Source organism: Kogia breviceps, chromosome 4, assembly GCF_026419965.1.
Source record: "Kogia breviceps isolate mKogBre1 chromosome 4, mKogBre1 haplotype 1, whole genome shotgun sequence".
NCBI classification, from domain to species: Eukaryota; Metazoa; Chordata; class Mammalia; order Artiodactyla; family Physeteridae; genus Kogia; species Kogia breviceps.
In genome coordinates, this window is record NC_081313.1 from 55,122,733 (window position 1) to 55,138,122 (window position 15,390).

General features: G+C 38.4%; 1 protein-coding gene and 1 pseudogene across 3 annotated transcripts in view; one reads left to right on the top strand and one right to left on the bottom strand.

The window, feature by feature from the left end:
* The first annotated feature begins 497 nt into the window (after positions 1 to 497).
* The window catches only part of CDK7 (cyclin dependent kinase 7), a 29,926-nt gene continuing 15,033 nt past the window's right edge, over positions 498 to 15,390 (top strand). The window contains exons 1-7 of one of the 3 annotated variants that reach the window (XM_059062567.2): positions 498 to 695; positions 1,055 to 1,114; positions 9,659 to 9,692; positions 10,590 to 10,657; positions 11,416 to 11,484; positions 13,200 to 13,310; positions 14,553 to 14,671. In XM_059062567.2, coding sequence (XP_058918550.1) covers positions 630 to 695; positions 1,055 to 1,114; positions 9,659 to 9,692; positions 10,590 to 10,657; positions 11,416 to 11,484; positions 13,200 to 13,310; positions 14,553 to 14,671 — 527 coding nt within the window. In that variant the 5' untranslated portion in view covers positions 498 to 629. Of the gene's footprint in view, positions 696 to 1,054; positions 1,115 to 9,658; positions 9,693 to 10,589; positions 10,658 to 11,415; positions 11,485 to 13,199; positions 13,311 to 14,552; positions 14,672 to 15,390 lie in introns of those variants that run through there. The other 2 variants (XM_059062568.2, XM_067031077.1) reach the window with 2 other exon arrangements.
* On the bottom strand, positions 4,476 to 6,790 carry LOC136793982 (V-type proton ATPase catalytic subunit A pseudogene; annotated as a pseudogene).

Here is a 15,390-nt window from a genome sequence, read left to right on the forward strand (position 1 = left end):
CTGATGGCCAGAAGTCTGTTCCACAGCACAAAATTGTTCAGTTGACTTGGAATTTCTTTGCCTAGACGTGCTTCTTCATAAAGGACTAAGAACGCCTCTTGATCAGCCCTTAAGAACTGGGCACTCGCTTAAGTAACCTGAAATTGTCGGCTTAGGCGTCCACAGTAACCATGGTGACAGGACACCCTTGAGCAAAAACTAGAGAGCGAGATTAGAGACAAGGCCGAGCCTTCAGCACTCGTACACACCTATTAAATCCTGAACACAGAGCATCGTATCAGAGAACTGATCTGCCTTCGGTAGTGAAGAAAGTATCTAAGTTAAAACGGTTAACAGGGTGACACAGCCACAATCCAGAGCACCCCGCTTCCGGTACAATCTGCGGTCACGTGGTAGGGCGCGGTGAGGCGCAGAAGGGCCCTCCAGCCCTGCCTCTTGCCGCACCCTTAGGGCGGGCTCCGGCCGGACCTACTTAACAGCATCCCCGCCCACCCCGGAAGTGGGGGCGGAGCTAATGAAGCATCGGCGCTCAGTGGGCGGAAGTCGCTGTGGGAGGCTTTAAGGTGCTTTAAATTCTTGCTGTCTTGGGAGCTCCCCCTTTTCAGCTGGAATCGAGCTCCGTCCGACAGATGGCTGTGGACGTGAAGTCGCGAGCCAAGCGTTATGAAAAGCTGGACTTCCTCGGGGAGGGACAGGTGAGATTATCGGGCGAGGCTCGGAGGGCCCTGAGAGGGGAACGCCGGGCCGCCTCACACCGTCGCGGGTTTTCTCGTGGAATCCAGCGGACGGGCCACGCTACTCGTTCTGCTTGCGGGAGGTTCCCCAGACCCCTCCTGCGGCCCCTCTGCCCACCCTGGACATGAGACCTTGAGCGGCCTTCTCCGAAGAATAGACTGGAACGGGACGTGGACGGCCCCACCACGTTTCAAGCCGCAGCGAATTTTTTACAAGAGCCCTGGGTTCCTTGCTTCCCCGAATCTTAATAAAGTAAAAAGGCAAACACAAACCAAAAAACCTCTCACCAACTTAACTTTATTCCTCTTCTTCTCTCTAGTTTGCCACGGTTTACAAGGCCAGAGACAAGAACACCAACCAAATTGTCGCCATTAAGAAAGTGAGTTGCAGTTTGTTTTTCCTTGAGTCTTAAAGATGTGTGTATATGGGAGCTGGTGTCTGGCCGTTTTACTTCTCTTGACCGCGCTCTGCTAGTGAGTTACTTAGGTCATTTTCAAAGAAAATAGAATTTCTTAGTGTCTTGTGTTCCAACGTGGAACTCGGGTTGAACTTGTGTTTTGTTGCATTCACTGAAATTGAAATGAAGAGGAAGCTGTGTGTTATGTTTGTTCTATAAACGCAGACGTTGGCAAAAGGGACAAATACTGCTCGTCTCTTGGGTCCTCAGAACACCTGACCTTTCCAGGGCCCTATTTCTGCCTCACCTGGATCCACTTTGTATATCTGTATTTCCTGAGTACAGGTTTACCATGAAAGGCTTTCGCCAGCATTATTGACATTGCTGTGGTGCGGGGTTTTTTTTAATGGCTTCAGTAGCTTTTTTACTCGCGTTCATTCAAGAAACTTCAGTCATATTTAGTTAACTTTCTATATACCAAGCACTTTCACCCTCGTTTTTTCATTTAATCCTCATAAGAGCCCATGAAGTAGGTAAAGTATCTCCATTTTACATTTGAGGTGGCTGAAGCTAAGAGAGATAAGGTGACTCATCAAGATGACACAGATAGTAATTGCTAGAGCCAGGTTTTAGATCCAGGTGTCCTGCTCCCAGGTTGACTGCCTTTTCCATACTACGGAAATCAATAACCTTCTCAAGCGAAGCTGGTTTATTCACACCTCAGGCCTGTTGGTGGCTTAGGTGACCACCTTCCTTATTATTCCTGTTGCTGCTTTGAATCTTTCTCCTTGAAAATCCCTAATGTCTTTGAAGCATATCCCTCTCATACTCTTAACACCTGTTTCCCACTCTTCCTTTTCACAATTATTCCTGCCATTGTTATCTTTTTTTACTTTTTCTGACGTGTCTCATGTCCTTTTCCAGTTTATGTTCTATAAACCACTGCCATAGCTACTCCCTTGTGAAACCCTTAACTCTGTTAATTCTTTGTAAAGTTATTTTTCTGATTCTGCCCCTGTTTCACTTTATTCTAGCCATACTGACCTTTCTGTCCCTTGAATACATTAAATTCATCCCAGTCCCGGTATCATTGCATTCGCTCTGCCTTCTGGTTAGTTTTTTTTGTTTGTTTGTTTTGTTTGTTTTTTGCGGTACGCGGGCCTCTCTCTGTTGTGGCGTCTCCCGTTGCGGAGCACAGGCTCCGTATGCGCAGGCTCAGCGGCCATGGCTCACGGGCCCAGCCGCTCCGCGGCACGTGGTATCTTCCCGGACCGGGGCACGAACCCATGTCCCCTGCATCGGCAGGCGGACTCTCAACCACTGCGCCACCAGGGAAGCCCTTGCATCATCTTTTTAAAAGACTGTTGTTAACTTTAACACATTCTTACTAAAGAAATATGATCAGTGACCAATGTGAAATTCTACCAACATATGGGTGAAGGGACACTTACAATGAGGCTCTGAGCAAAGTTTCTCTAGTATCTTCACACCCATACATCAACAGTCTTAAAAAGGAGTAAGAATGTACATTGCAAATTCAGAACAACACAAAAGCAACTTGGTCAAACTTTCTTTGTCATATCGTTCATTACTAACACAATCCTAGTTTGCTGGCAGGTTTAAAGTAGGAATTGAAATTCTTTTAATTTCCAATGGTCTTAGGGCCTCTAGGTAGGAGGCCACATTGGAAAGCAAACTGATTCAGCAGCACCATTACATCCACATCTCAACAAATCACTGCACAATTTTTATCTTCCAATATTCTGAAAGGTTAAAAAAAGATACATGGCAGAATACTTATCCTGAATAGCAGGCCACTGTAAGAACATGTAATCTGCAAGGATTTAAACAAACATACTGAATTCTCTAACTGCATCTTTCCTTAACAGATCAAAAGAAATATATTACCAAATGTGCCTTATCATACAAACACAGAAACTTTTATTTTTAAACATATACTTAAAAGATAGGAAAAAATGATCTTTTTTTCACATGACCCAGATTCTGTTATCAACAGATATAAGAATTAACTTCATCCCTATGAAACAGAATGGAAACTATTACGCTGCTACAGCTACAGATATTCTGGGAAATCTTTTGAGCCAGTGAATCAAAAACCACATGAAAGAATAATATTTTTTTACAATCAAGAAGCTGGTTGTTCAAAAATTCAATTAACAAACAAACAAACATGTGACACGTCATTATCTTATAAAAACATAATGCCACTCTGGCCCCAAGAATCACTAAAGCCCAGTTGGTCCTTAAAGATGCAAACAGCCTTTAACCACTACTAAATATCTTCTCTGTGGCATTTTACTGCCCACCACATTGCCACATGATTCTTAGAAGCTTAGGCTTCTATGATGTTTGAGGAGAAAAAAGGGTGTGATGTGGATCAAGTTCTCGGTGATTGTTTTAAATGTAATTTTAAAAAGAATTTCCTAGTAATGTAGTATAATAGTCCTTGATACCGAATTTTTCCTAGTGAAATAAAATAGGCTTTAACAAGATGGTGTTAATCTAAGTTTGATCACCTGGCTCCTTTTTCCCTTTTTTTTTTTTTTTTTTTTTTTGATAGTACGCGGGCCTCTCACCGCTGTGGCCTCTCCCGTTGCGGAGCACAGGCTCCGGACGCGCAGGCTCAGCGGCCATGGCTCACGGGCCCAGCCGCTCCGCGGCATGTGGGATCTTCCCGGACCGGGGCACGAACCCGTGTTCCCCCGCATCGGCAGGTGGATTATCAACCACTGCGCCACCAGGGAAGCCTCTTTTTCACTTTTTTAGAGGGCACTGATTCATCTATTGTGCTGAGTCCCACAAATGCCTGCTTTTAAAACAGTATAGTTCTCAACAGTTTCCCACAAATATTCTTGATTTATACTGGGGGAAACAGCACATAATAGAAACATTAATTATTCATGTTTTTAAAAAGTAATTATTTCCTACAAAGCAGGTTACTTAGCAGAATGCTAAGCTGCAAATAACTTTACCAGACAGATACTGAGTCATTTCACAAACCTGACAAAATGTATAGAAGTCTGGCCTTCCATTCCAAATCCATTGCAAAGAGAGTACACGCAGTAGTCTTGTTTACAATTTAATGGCGATGAGGAAAGGGCAAACGTAGGACAAGGAGAGATGTCACCCTACATACAAGTTTACAGTAGTGTAGCCATTGTATATCCTATTACTACATTCACCACTTTGAAGAAAGGATCAGGGAGGCCCTTCAAACACTGGAACAAATGAATATTTGTTTTATTTAAGACCTACCAAATAGGGAAACAAATGATAACACACATAGGCACTAGTCTCAAAGCTGCACAATAAAGAAGCAAAGGGTTTGAGATGAGAAATTTAGGAAAATATACACATATGAGAGCTTGCTGAGGAAAAGGAGGAAAGAAATCACAGTTCTAATCTTCAAGGCTACGGAATTCATTCTGCATATCTTCAAGAAGTTGTGCATAGTTGGCGTTGATCTTTGCCTCACCATCTTTCACTGGATCCTTGAATTTCATGGAGGAAAGCGTATAGAGGATCTCCCCCATGTGCTCACGGATAATGGACCATGTGATTTTATTACTGTCACTCTGGGCAGTGGTTTCAACAGCTCTGCGGGCCATATCATAAAATGCAGTCATGTTGGACAGCATCCCTACCATCTTGTAGAATGGGCAGAACCTGTCATAAGGTGTATATCCATTTTGTTGAAGGAAATCATCTTTGATAAGTTTTGCTACCTCCAGAGTGATTTTATCTGTTTCTGCTAGTGAAGCCTTTCCCACAAGCTGTACAATTTCTGCCAAGTCGTCTTCTTCCTGCAGAATCTCCTTAGCTTTGGTCCTCAGAGGAACAAACTCTGTGAAGTGTTTGTCATAGTACTCATCCAAGGCACGCATGTACTTGCTGTAGCTGATCAGACAGTTAACAGACAGGAAATGCTTCTGTTGAGCTAATTTCTTATCTAAGCCCCAGAACACCTGCTGCGCGGATCACCTACCCAGAGCCTCTGTCACTGTGGGAGGGGAAGTCTTCAGCTCGGAATATTCTTTTACATTTAATCTTTATTTCAAATAGTACATCTTTGTGGTTTTATGGAATATAACCTTTATATAAATGAATATATAACCTTTAAAAATTGTGAATCACTATGTTATACACCTGAAACTTATATAATAGTAAACATAAACTGTACCTAAAAAGAAAAAAAGCAGAAATATTTCTCCTTCTACCAAACCAGTTATTTCTCAAAATATATATTTTTTAAAAGTCAGTTACTAGGCCAGGCATGCCTGTCTCCTCTTCCCCTGGTTTTGACTCCTTGGAGCAATCACTTTCAACTCCAAAACTGTTTTCTCTGCTATTTACATCCATTTCTTTAGATAGTATGTTTATCATTATTTCTTGAGTGGTCTCTTTCCCTAGTTTTAGACATTTTCTATACTTCCTACTGTAAACATTGGAGCTTTGGTGCTTGTGCACCTTCCTCTCCCAACACTCAATTTCTACTCCCACTCATTTACTGACATGTTTAATTTTACAAAAAAAGGGATAATAAGCGATGTATTCTGTATTCTTTTGCCTGTTGTATTGTGGACTTTTAAGATACCATTAATCTACCTTATCCTTCTTAAACAATTGTATTGAATTTATGTTTCCCAATTTATTTAACCAGTCCCCTATGGTAGCCTTTTGGAGCCTTTCTCATTTTTCAGTATTTGATTTATGTATCTCAACAATATATAATATCGCATACTTCTAAACTCTTTCTCTCCCTACACACACACGCACACACACACACAGGCACGCGCGCACGCGATATTCTTCTGCAACTTGTTTTTCTCAATCAGTATTATTTCTGAAATCTTCCAGATGGATACATGTAGATCTGGTTTATTCATGCTCATCAATGATTAGATTCTATTATGTGGCTACACTAAAATTGGTCTATCCAAACTCTTGTTGATAAACATTTAAGCTGTTTTTTTAAAAAATGTTTTACTTTTATGCAGTCCTTCTACAGACATTCTTTTTTTTTTTTTTTTTTTGCGGTATGCGGGCCTCTCACTGCTGTGGCCTCTCCCGTTGCGGAGCACAGGCTCCGGACGCGCAGGCCTAGCGGCCATGGCTCACGGGCTCAGTCGCTCCGCGGCATGTGGGATCTTCCCGGACCAGGGCACGAACCCGTGTCCCCTGCATCGGCAGGCGGACTCTCAACCACTGCGCCACCAGGGAAGCCCGACATTCTTATACATATGTGAGTTTCTCTAGAGAATGTATCTTTAGTTGAAACCAATTATGAATTGTTGCTGCATAGAGAATACACAGCAGCGTCACCATATATTGTCAGATTGCTCTCCAAAATGGTGGGATCAGTTTAACCTCCCACCACATTCTCACCATCTTTGTATTGTCAGACTTTACAACAGTTGTTTAGTAGATGGATCGAAAATGGTATATGGTTGTTTTTTCAATTAATATTTCTCTGATTACCAGCAAGGTTGATCATCTTTTTCCTAGATTTATTGGCTTTTTAGACTTTTTCTGTTAGGTTGCTTACATTTTTTTCTTTGCTGTTGATTTGGTGGGGAATTTCTTCTATATTCTGGATACCGATCCTTTATCCGAAATTTGCACTGGAGATACCCTCATTGCTGTAAACAATCAATAACCGATCTGTAATAAGAATAGAAGAGTATTATTCAAGCCAAACTGAGGATTATAGCCCAGAAGACAGTCTGTCAGATAGCTCTGAGGAACTGTTCTGAAGACATATGGTTTTCAGCATAGTTTATATCTTGTCAGAACAGAAAACATCAAGCATGACAGGGGTACATTCCTTCAAAGTTTCAAAAAAAAAAGATCAGCCAAAGACTGATCACTGACTCAGTCAGTGAGTCAGTATGGCCTTTGCTCCCGGGAAGGGAGCCTTATCATCAAAGGAGTACTACTTGAAGTCCCTGGAAGGGAGGCATTTATCCCTATCTTCAAAATGGACATTCTTTACTTCGGGACAGTGCACCCTTTTTTTTTCAATGGTTAAAAGCAGATGTACAGGGCTTCCCTGGTGGCGCAGTGTTTGAGAGTCCACCTGCCGATGCAGAGGACATGGATTCGTGCCCCGGTCCGGGAAGATCCCACATGCCGTGGAGCGGCTGGGCCTGTGAGCCATGGCTGCTGAGCCTGTGCTCCATCCACAGTGGGAGAGGCCACAACAGTGAGAGGCCCGTGTACGCGAAAAAAAAAAAAGCAGATGTACAATGTGTGTTTGATAGACCACAAAACAGGCTGTTCTAGTTAGCAAAAAGTTTGTTAAATCATGTATAAGCCCAGAATGACTTCTCCATACTTCAGTATGTAAAGATTTTTTCCATCATCATCTCCCAGTCAGTCTTTGGCTGGGCTTTTAGTTGATTTATGGTGTTTTGAAGCACAGATATTTAAAATTTTAATCTGGTTAAATTTGTCCATTTTTTTCCTTTATTGGTTCACTTTTGTGTGCTTCCCTACCTCCAGGTTATAAAGAATTCTATATTTTCATCTAAAAATTTTTAAAGTATTACTTTTCACATTTAGATCTTCGTTCCATTTGGAATTAAATTTTCTTTGTTGTGTAGTATGGGGATCCAATATTTTTTCCCCAGCTGTCTCAACACTATTGATTGTATGTCCTTTTCCTGGTGAGTTGTAATGCCAAGTTCCAGTTTCTACTTGGATCTGTTTCTGGGCACACTATTCTTTTTTACTGGTTGATTTTTTTTTCCCCCATCCCTGCTCCAATTCAATAAGTCTATAATTACTATTGCCTTTTAAAGTCTTGACGTCTGATAAGTCCCACATAGCTATTTTTCTTCAAAATTATCTTGGCTTACCCTATGGGTCAGTTGAGAAATTTGAAACAGATCAGGAGAATTTGAATATGAACTAGTTATTATATGCCTCTGGCATTATTATTAATTTTGTTAGGTATGAGAATGGCATTATAGTTATGTAAGAAAATGTCCACATTTTAGAGGTGCCTACTTAAAGTATATAGGGATGAAATAACATGAAGTCTGGGACTTGTAAAAGTGTATATTATAGCCAACAAAAGGGGGAGGATGAATGAACGAAGTAAGTATGGCAAAATATTGGTAATTATTGAATCTGGGTGATGAAGTAGATGTCTTCATGAAACTAGTCTATTTTTTATTATGTTTAGAAAATGTAATGTTTTAAATTATCTGTTCTTAGCTCCTTACTTTTCCGTATAAAGTTTAGAATCCATTTGTCAATGTCCTTGAAAAATGCTGTTGTACTTTACATTTAGTTCCATTAAAGAGAATTGACATATTTGACATATTTATGATATTGAGTCTTCCTATCCATGAACATGCTATCTATGTTTATTTTGATCTCATTTCTTAAGCATGTTTTAAGAGTGCTTTATAGTGTTCATGGAAAGCTTCATACATCTCTTGTTGGCTTTATTCCTAAGTGCCTTATATTTTTTGGTGCTATAATAAATAGCCTACCTTTAAATTAAAAGTTCTGTTTGTAGTATATAGGTGGGGGATATTTTTAAAAGTAGAATAGTTGATTTTCTGGAGTAGGATTTTTTTTTTGTATTCTTGGTTACATTGTCATTGTATAAAGTAGTTAGCTCTTGTTCTTTAACCCGGTACTTGGTTTTGTGTAAGACTGAACCTATTAGTGTAGTTTGATGTGCTTATTCACAGTAACAACAGTTTAACCATTTTCTATATCCATCGCAATTTGTAATTTTTCTTTTTGTAAAATGTGGTCCCTGGGAGCATATTATTGGACACATTAAGCATCTTATTTTATATGTTACGTATTTCCTCCCAAGTAGTCTAACTTGAAGTGCTCATTTTGTTTATTAGCCTCTATGCATTTAATTATTTGTTCCTCATTTAATCTAACGAAGATGTGTAATTCAAAACTTAAGGGGAAAGGAATGATAGGTACTTGATCCTTTCTTATGTTGTTAATTTTGCCTTTCTGATTCACAATTCCCACTCCCTTCTTGCTTGCTAATACTAGCTACATATGAGTTGCTATGTATTTTGCTATACGTTTTTTTTTTACGAATTTTTAAAATTTTTAATTAATTACTTTATTTTTGGCTGCCTTGGGTCTTTGTTGCTGCATGTGGGCTTTCTCTAGTTGTGGCAAGCGGGGGCTACTCTTTGTTGTGGTACGTGGGCTTCTCATTGTAGTGGCTTCTCTTGTCTCAGAGCACGGGCTCTAGGCACGCGGGCTTCAGTAGTTGTGGCACTCAGGCTCAGTAGTTGTGGCTCGCGGGCTCTAGAGCACAGGCTCAATAGTTGTGGTGCACGGGCTTAGTTGCTCCACAGCATGTGGGATCTTCCTGAAACAGGGCTCAAACCCGTTTCCTTTGCATTGGCAGGTGGATTCTTAACCACTGCGCCACCAGTGAAGTCCTTGAAGTGTTTATATATATTCATTGGTCTAAATAATTTAACATATTTCTAATGTGTTTGTTTTTTCCTCTGCCAGATCAAACTTGGACATAGATCAGAAGCTAAAGATGGTAAGTAACGTATTTCATGTAATCTGACAGAACAGGAAAGGTTCTTATTCTCAGTGAGGAAGAGAACAAAGTATTTATTAAAGTTAACAATGGTTCTGGATAGTTATTGCAGGGTCCCAGAAGAATAAAGGTAGACTCGGGATAGAGATAGGATATTTGTGATTTTCACCATTTGGGTATTCAGAAGAATATTCAAATCACCTAAGTAGATGGAAGGTTATTAGTGACTTGTCTTGATGTCTTCATTACTGCTTTAGGTGTTGTTACAAGCCATTGTTCTTCTTCTGAGCTTCTGATTACTTTGAAAACTCAGGATTCATGGAAGTATACAAAGCTTACTATAGAATAAATGTATGGGGGGGGAAGATTTTTTTAAATCCCTTCTTCCAAAGCCTTATTTGCTAGAGTGCTAAGTCCTATTTAGTCATCAGAAATAGTTCCTATATAAAGGAGCCATCATCTCTGTAATAACTAGTACCAGATTTTATATTAAATGTTGAGTTCCATCCTTGACATTGGGCAAGATGGTATCTAATCACTAGTTTGCTGTTAGCTTAAAGAATCTGCCACTGATATTCATAAGGCAAGAGAAGGAATCCATTAACTTCTCACCTATAGGCTACACACTTGTGTACATGTTGTTCCAGCAGTCTTCAGATCTGATATCTCACAGATAAAGTGAATACTTTTTTCAGCATTTATCATAGTCTGTGCTAAGCTGTTTTAAAAATAAAGCAATATAAAATGGAAACAAGTATGTCATAAAAATTGTTATTTATTTTCCTGAGGAATAGTCATCGCTATTTTGTCAGACTGACCTTTCCCAAAAAATATGTTAACAAGAAGGTATGAGATTTCAGAATTATTTTTCACTTTTTTCTTTGCCTTTTTATGTAGGTATAAATAGAACAGCTTTAAGAGAGATAAAATTATTACAGGAGCTAAGTCATCCAAATATAATTGGTGTGAGTATGATCTAAGTTATTTCTGGGATTTGGGACCCTTCCTTTCCTGAATGTGGTAGGTGTTGATTGAAGGCTCAGCAAAATAAGTTGTTCTAGATGAGCCTTGCAAAAAGGCTGAAATTTATTTTCTATCCTAATTGTTATTGTAGGCAGTGTCTTAAAAACTATACAGCTGATGAAATAAATTAAATATTGGCATACAAGCTGATTTTGTCAGAGATCATTTTGAAGCCTAGAGAGCTCTAGCATGTGTAAGACCTTTAGCAAGTTCCCTTGAACTCTGTGCCATAGTCCCTACCTCATAGCGTTGTTATGAGACTAGTTCACTGAATACACGTTAAAGTACCTGGGATCGTGCCTGGAATAGAGAACACGCTCATTCAATGAATGATAGCTGCTGATGCTATTTGTAGGATATTCTTAAGTACCAAATTTGGGAATTTTTCTAAATTGGAGACTTAAATGAGGTTTTCATTAATTCATATCTTTATTATAACTCCAAAATTTGGAGGGAGAGGTTAAGTATTTAGTGTCTTTTTTTTAAATAGTAAGGTTTGGTATCTTGTGCTTCAAAGTACTAATTCTTAGCCAAAAAACAGGATAAATATTAAATTTAATAAAATTATTTAAACTTTATAGAGAATTATCAACAATCCAAATGCTTGTTTAAGTTTTTAAAAATTACTTCAGTTGGTATAATACTGTCAAGTGTTTAATAGAGAATCATATGTTGATTTTTTTTAAATTTTGCTTTGCAGCTCCTTGATGCTTTTGGACATAAATCTAATATTAGCCTTGTCTTTGATTTTATGGAAACTGACCTAGAGGTAAGATTAAAATTCCTGGAGGAATTTTTTTTCTCTATTTATCAAAAGAGAATCTAAATGTTTATTTTCTATCTTTAAAGATACTGGCAGTCAAAAGAATGCTTAATTTTGTTGAAATCTAGATGTGTTCTCAAGTCAAAGATCTTCTGAATCATTTAGCCATATTCCCAGGGTTAAATACAAGAGTTGGATTTCAATAGCATTCTGTCTACCAAGTTTCCAATACCTTATTGACATTACTTTTTAGAAAAATGAGTGTTTGGCTTTGGAGTATTTGGAACTTCTTTGTGATATTATTACAGAATATCCTTTTGAAAGCCAGGTTTATTTTTGAGAAAAATAAGATTTTATACTTTTCATTAGTATTAATTGAATCTCAATAATGGACATTCCAAGGATGTGGAAGAAGTAGAATTCTCATACACTGCTGATGAGAATGCAAAGTGATGCAGCCACTTTGGAAAACAGTTAGGCAGTTTCTTATACAATTAAATATACACTTAAGGTACGATCTAGTAAATACCACCTCTCTGTATTTATTTATCCAAGAGAAACAAAAACATGACTACACAGATGTTTAGCTTGATTTGTCACTACCCAAACTGGAAACAACCCAAATAGCTTTCATTAAGTGAATGTATAATCATAAAGTGGAATACTATTTGAGAATAAAAAGAAACAAACTACTAACATATGCAACAGTATAGGTGAATCTCAAATACATTATACTAAATGAAAGAAGCCAGGCTCAAAAAGCTATTGATATTATATGATTCCATGTATGATTTTTTGGAAAAGGCAAAATTAAAGGAACAGAAATAAGATCAGTGCTTGCCTGGGTTGGGAATCGAGGGGAGGATTGAGTAGAGAGTGGCCTGGGGAGAGTTTAGGGGGTTATGAAACTATGTCTTGATTATGGTAGTGGTTACACAACTCGATGTGTTTGTTAAAATTCATAGAACTGTGAGATTAAAAGGGTGTATTTTACCTATTTTAAAAAAAGAAAATGTGAATTTTTAGCTCATATAACGAAAAGTCTAGGAATAAACTGACTGACTTGAGGCATAGTTCACAAATAATGCTAACGTAACACAGTCTTTCACTTTAACTCAGTGTTTTCTTCTCTGTTGCCTTGTTCATGGGTAGAATTTCTCAATATAGTGGCTCAGGCGCTTGCAGGCTTCTATCGTTAGAGTTTAATAATCCCTGAGGAAAGAAAGTGCTTTGTTCCCTTTGGTTCTAGCACAAGTATTTGCCTTGGCTTGCCTCACATATCCATCTCTGAGCTAGTCTGGAAAGCAGGCTGCAGTGTGGTGACTGACCATGCCTGGGTCATGTGTCTACCTCTGAAGGCTACAGGTAGTGCACAGTCCTGTTCTAACCACGTGGACTAAGCTGGGAACAGATGGAGTGTTGAATGCTGTTGTCAGAAGGGGCTGTGTATCTGGGGGCAAGTGAAAACAACAGATGTCTGCTACGTGGATGCCTAAAAACAAAGCAGTAGGACATAAAGCACTGCTTTCTTTCCAGACCAAAGATACTTTCCCTAACCATATAATTGGAGGTTCTGACAGTACTTCCTAAGGAGAGTTAGGCAATCTCTCTTGAGATTCTCCTCTATGAATAAATCCATTTTATGTCTGTAAATGATTTTATATAGTAGAGTCCATTTGGAATAATAAAGCTTATCTGTATATTGTATGCCTGCTTTACAGGTTATAATAAAAGATAACAGTCTTGTGCTGACACCATCACACATCAAAGCCTACATGTTGATGACTCTTCAAGGATTAGAATATTTACATCAACATTGGATTCTACATAGGGTAAGGTTTTTAACCAAGTATTATTGCTTCTTCACGTTGTAGTCAGACTTTATGTAGCCAATTTATTACACAAAAGGTCTGAATATGTAAATTGTTACAAGATGGAGCTGGGCCATTTTATCCAACCTTCTTCCTTTGTGTGATCCCTTCAGTTCCACTACGTGGTGCTGTGAGGACTCTGAATTACTATGTGAAATTGGAAATGGAAGAGACCTAGTCCTTCATGTTTTTCATAGCTGAAGAGCTAAGTTGCTGACCAAAGTTACATATTTTTTTTCAAGGTCAGCAGCTGACAACTGACAATAGTATTAGAACCTAGACATTTTGGCTTGAAGTCCAGTGTTCTTTGTGCTATACTGTTATAATGGGAAAAAAATAAGCAAAACCAAAAACAGTGGGAGTCTGGATTAAATTATGCAATGCAAAAATACCTTTGGAAAAATATCTCTTGTAGCTCTAAAATTCTAGGAAATAATGAAATAAAATTTCTGAAATGGCTGAGTCATTGTTAGGTGCATTCAGCTACTAGAACAAGGCTGATAATTTAGCTAGGTAGATGTTCTTAGGCACCCTATTTAGATGAAATAGCTAAAAATATATGTTATAGTTAGTAATTCTCATACTTACACTTGGAATCCCTTTTAGGTTATTGCTAATATATTTTTAGCATAGATTGTGAAGACTGTATTCCTCATCCTTATAAATGCCTAATATTTTTATTTACTGAAGTTCATATATAGTGGGGGTGTTTTTGTTTTGTTTTTGGCCTCGTGTGTTTTTGGCCCTGTGGCTTGTGGGATCTTAGTTCCCCGACCAGGGATTGAACTTGGGCCCTCAGCAGTGAGAGTGCAAAGTCCCTAACCTCTGAACCGCCAGGGAATCCCCCATATATATTGTTACTAAATTAAATAGCAGCAGCTATTTATTGAGTGCTTACTATGAGCCAGTCACTACACTAGGGTTTTTACAGGAAATATTTAATTTAATCCTCACAGCAAACCTGTGAAGTAGGTAAATTGAAATTCAGTGAAATTAAGTACCTTGACCCAATGTCACTAAGTAATATGGCCAATCTTATTTTGCTTTGTAGGATTTTATGTCAATAAAAATAATATTGGTGGTTGTTTAGATTTGCGGTGTTACCCCATTTCTGCTAAGTTTAAATTTAAGCCAACTAAATGTATCATTGTGATATTCTTCTCCACCCTGCTTACTTGTTTGTTTAAAACCTTTATTATATAGGACCTAAAACCAAACAACTTGTTGCTAGATGAAAATGGAGTTCTAAAACTGGCAGATTTTGGCCTGGCCAAATCATTTGGGAGCCCCAATAGAGCTTATACGCATCAGGTTGTAACCAGGTAAGGATTCCTTAACTAACTGAAACCTTATATTGTGTAGGATATACACAAATGATTGTGATTACACAGATGAGCATCATTTGTCTTCTCTGAAATTTTGGCAGAGTTCAGGGATTACTACTGGTATTTTATTAAAAATATAGCTCTTTTTTATATTACGTAAATCTTACCACAGTGAAAAAGATATACAGGCCTTCTTTCAAACGGAGTGGAATTTAACTCAGTCCTTGGAGATTTACCAAGTTATTTTGGGGACTAATTTATACCTATACTGTTTAGTTAGGTAGGTTGGAACTGTAGTGCCTATTCTTGTATATAAGCACGTGATTTGGGGGACCTGTGTTTATTTTATTGGTCAGTCTTGGTTCCATATTTTATATCATTCACTGTGAATGAAAATTCTCTAAACAAAGCAGTGCATTTATATTTGGGTTTTGCATATTATTAGTTGCTTCCAGTTTCTGTTTATACTTTTTATGTATAAAAACTAAAAATCACATTAAATAGATAGGGGTGGTAGATTTTATCTTGTCAGGATGACATTTGTTAATTTCTCTGACTCTTAAGGAACTGAGAAGATGATCAGATTCTCTATCCTTTTAAATTACTTTGTCACCTTCCTCCAGATAGATCTCACTGAGTGTCAGTCACCTGAGCCCTGAGTAAAAAGTAAGGGATATATGTAGTTGTTCATGTAATTTCTGGAAAGATTAAGCCCA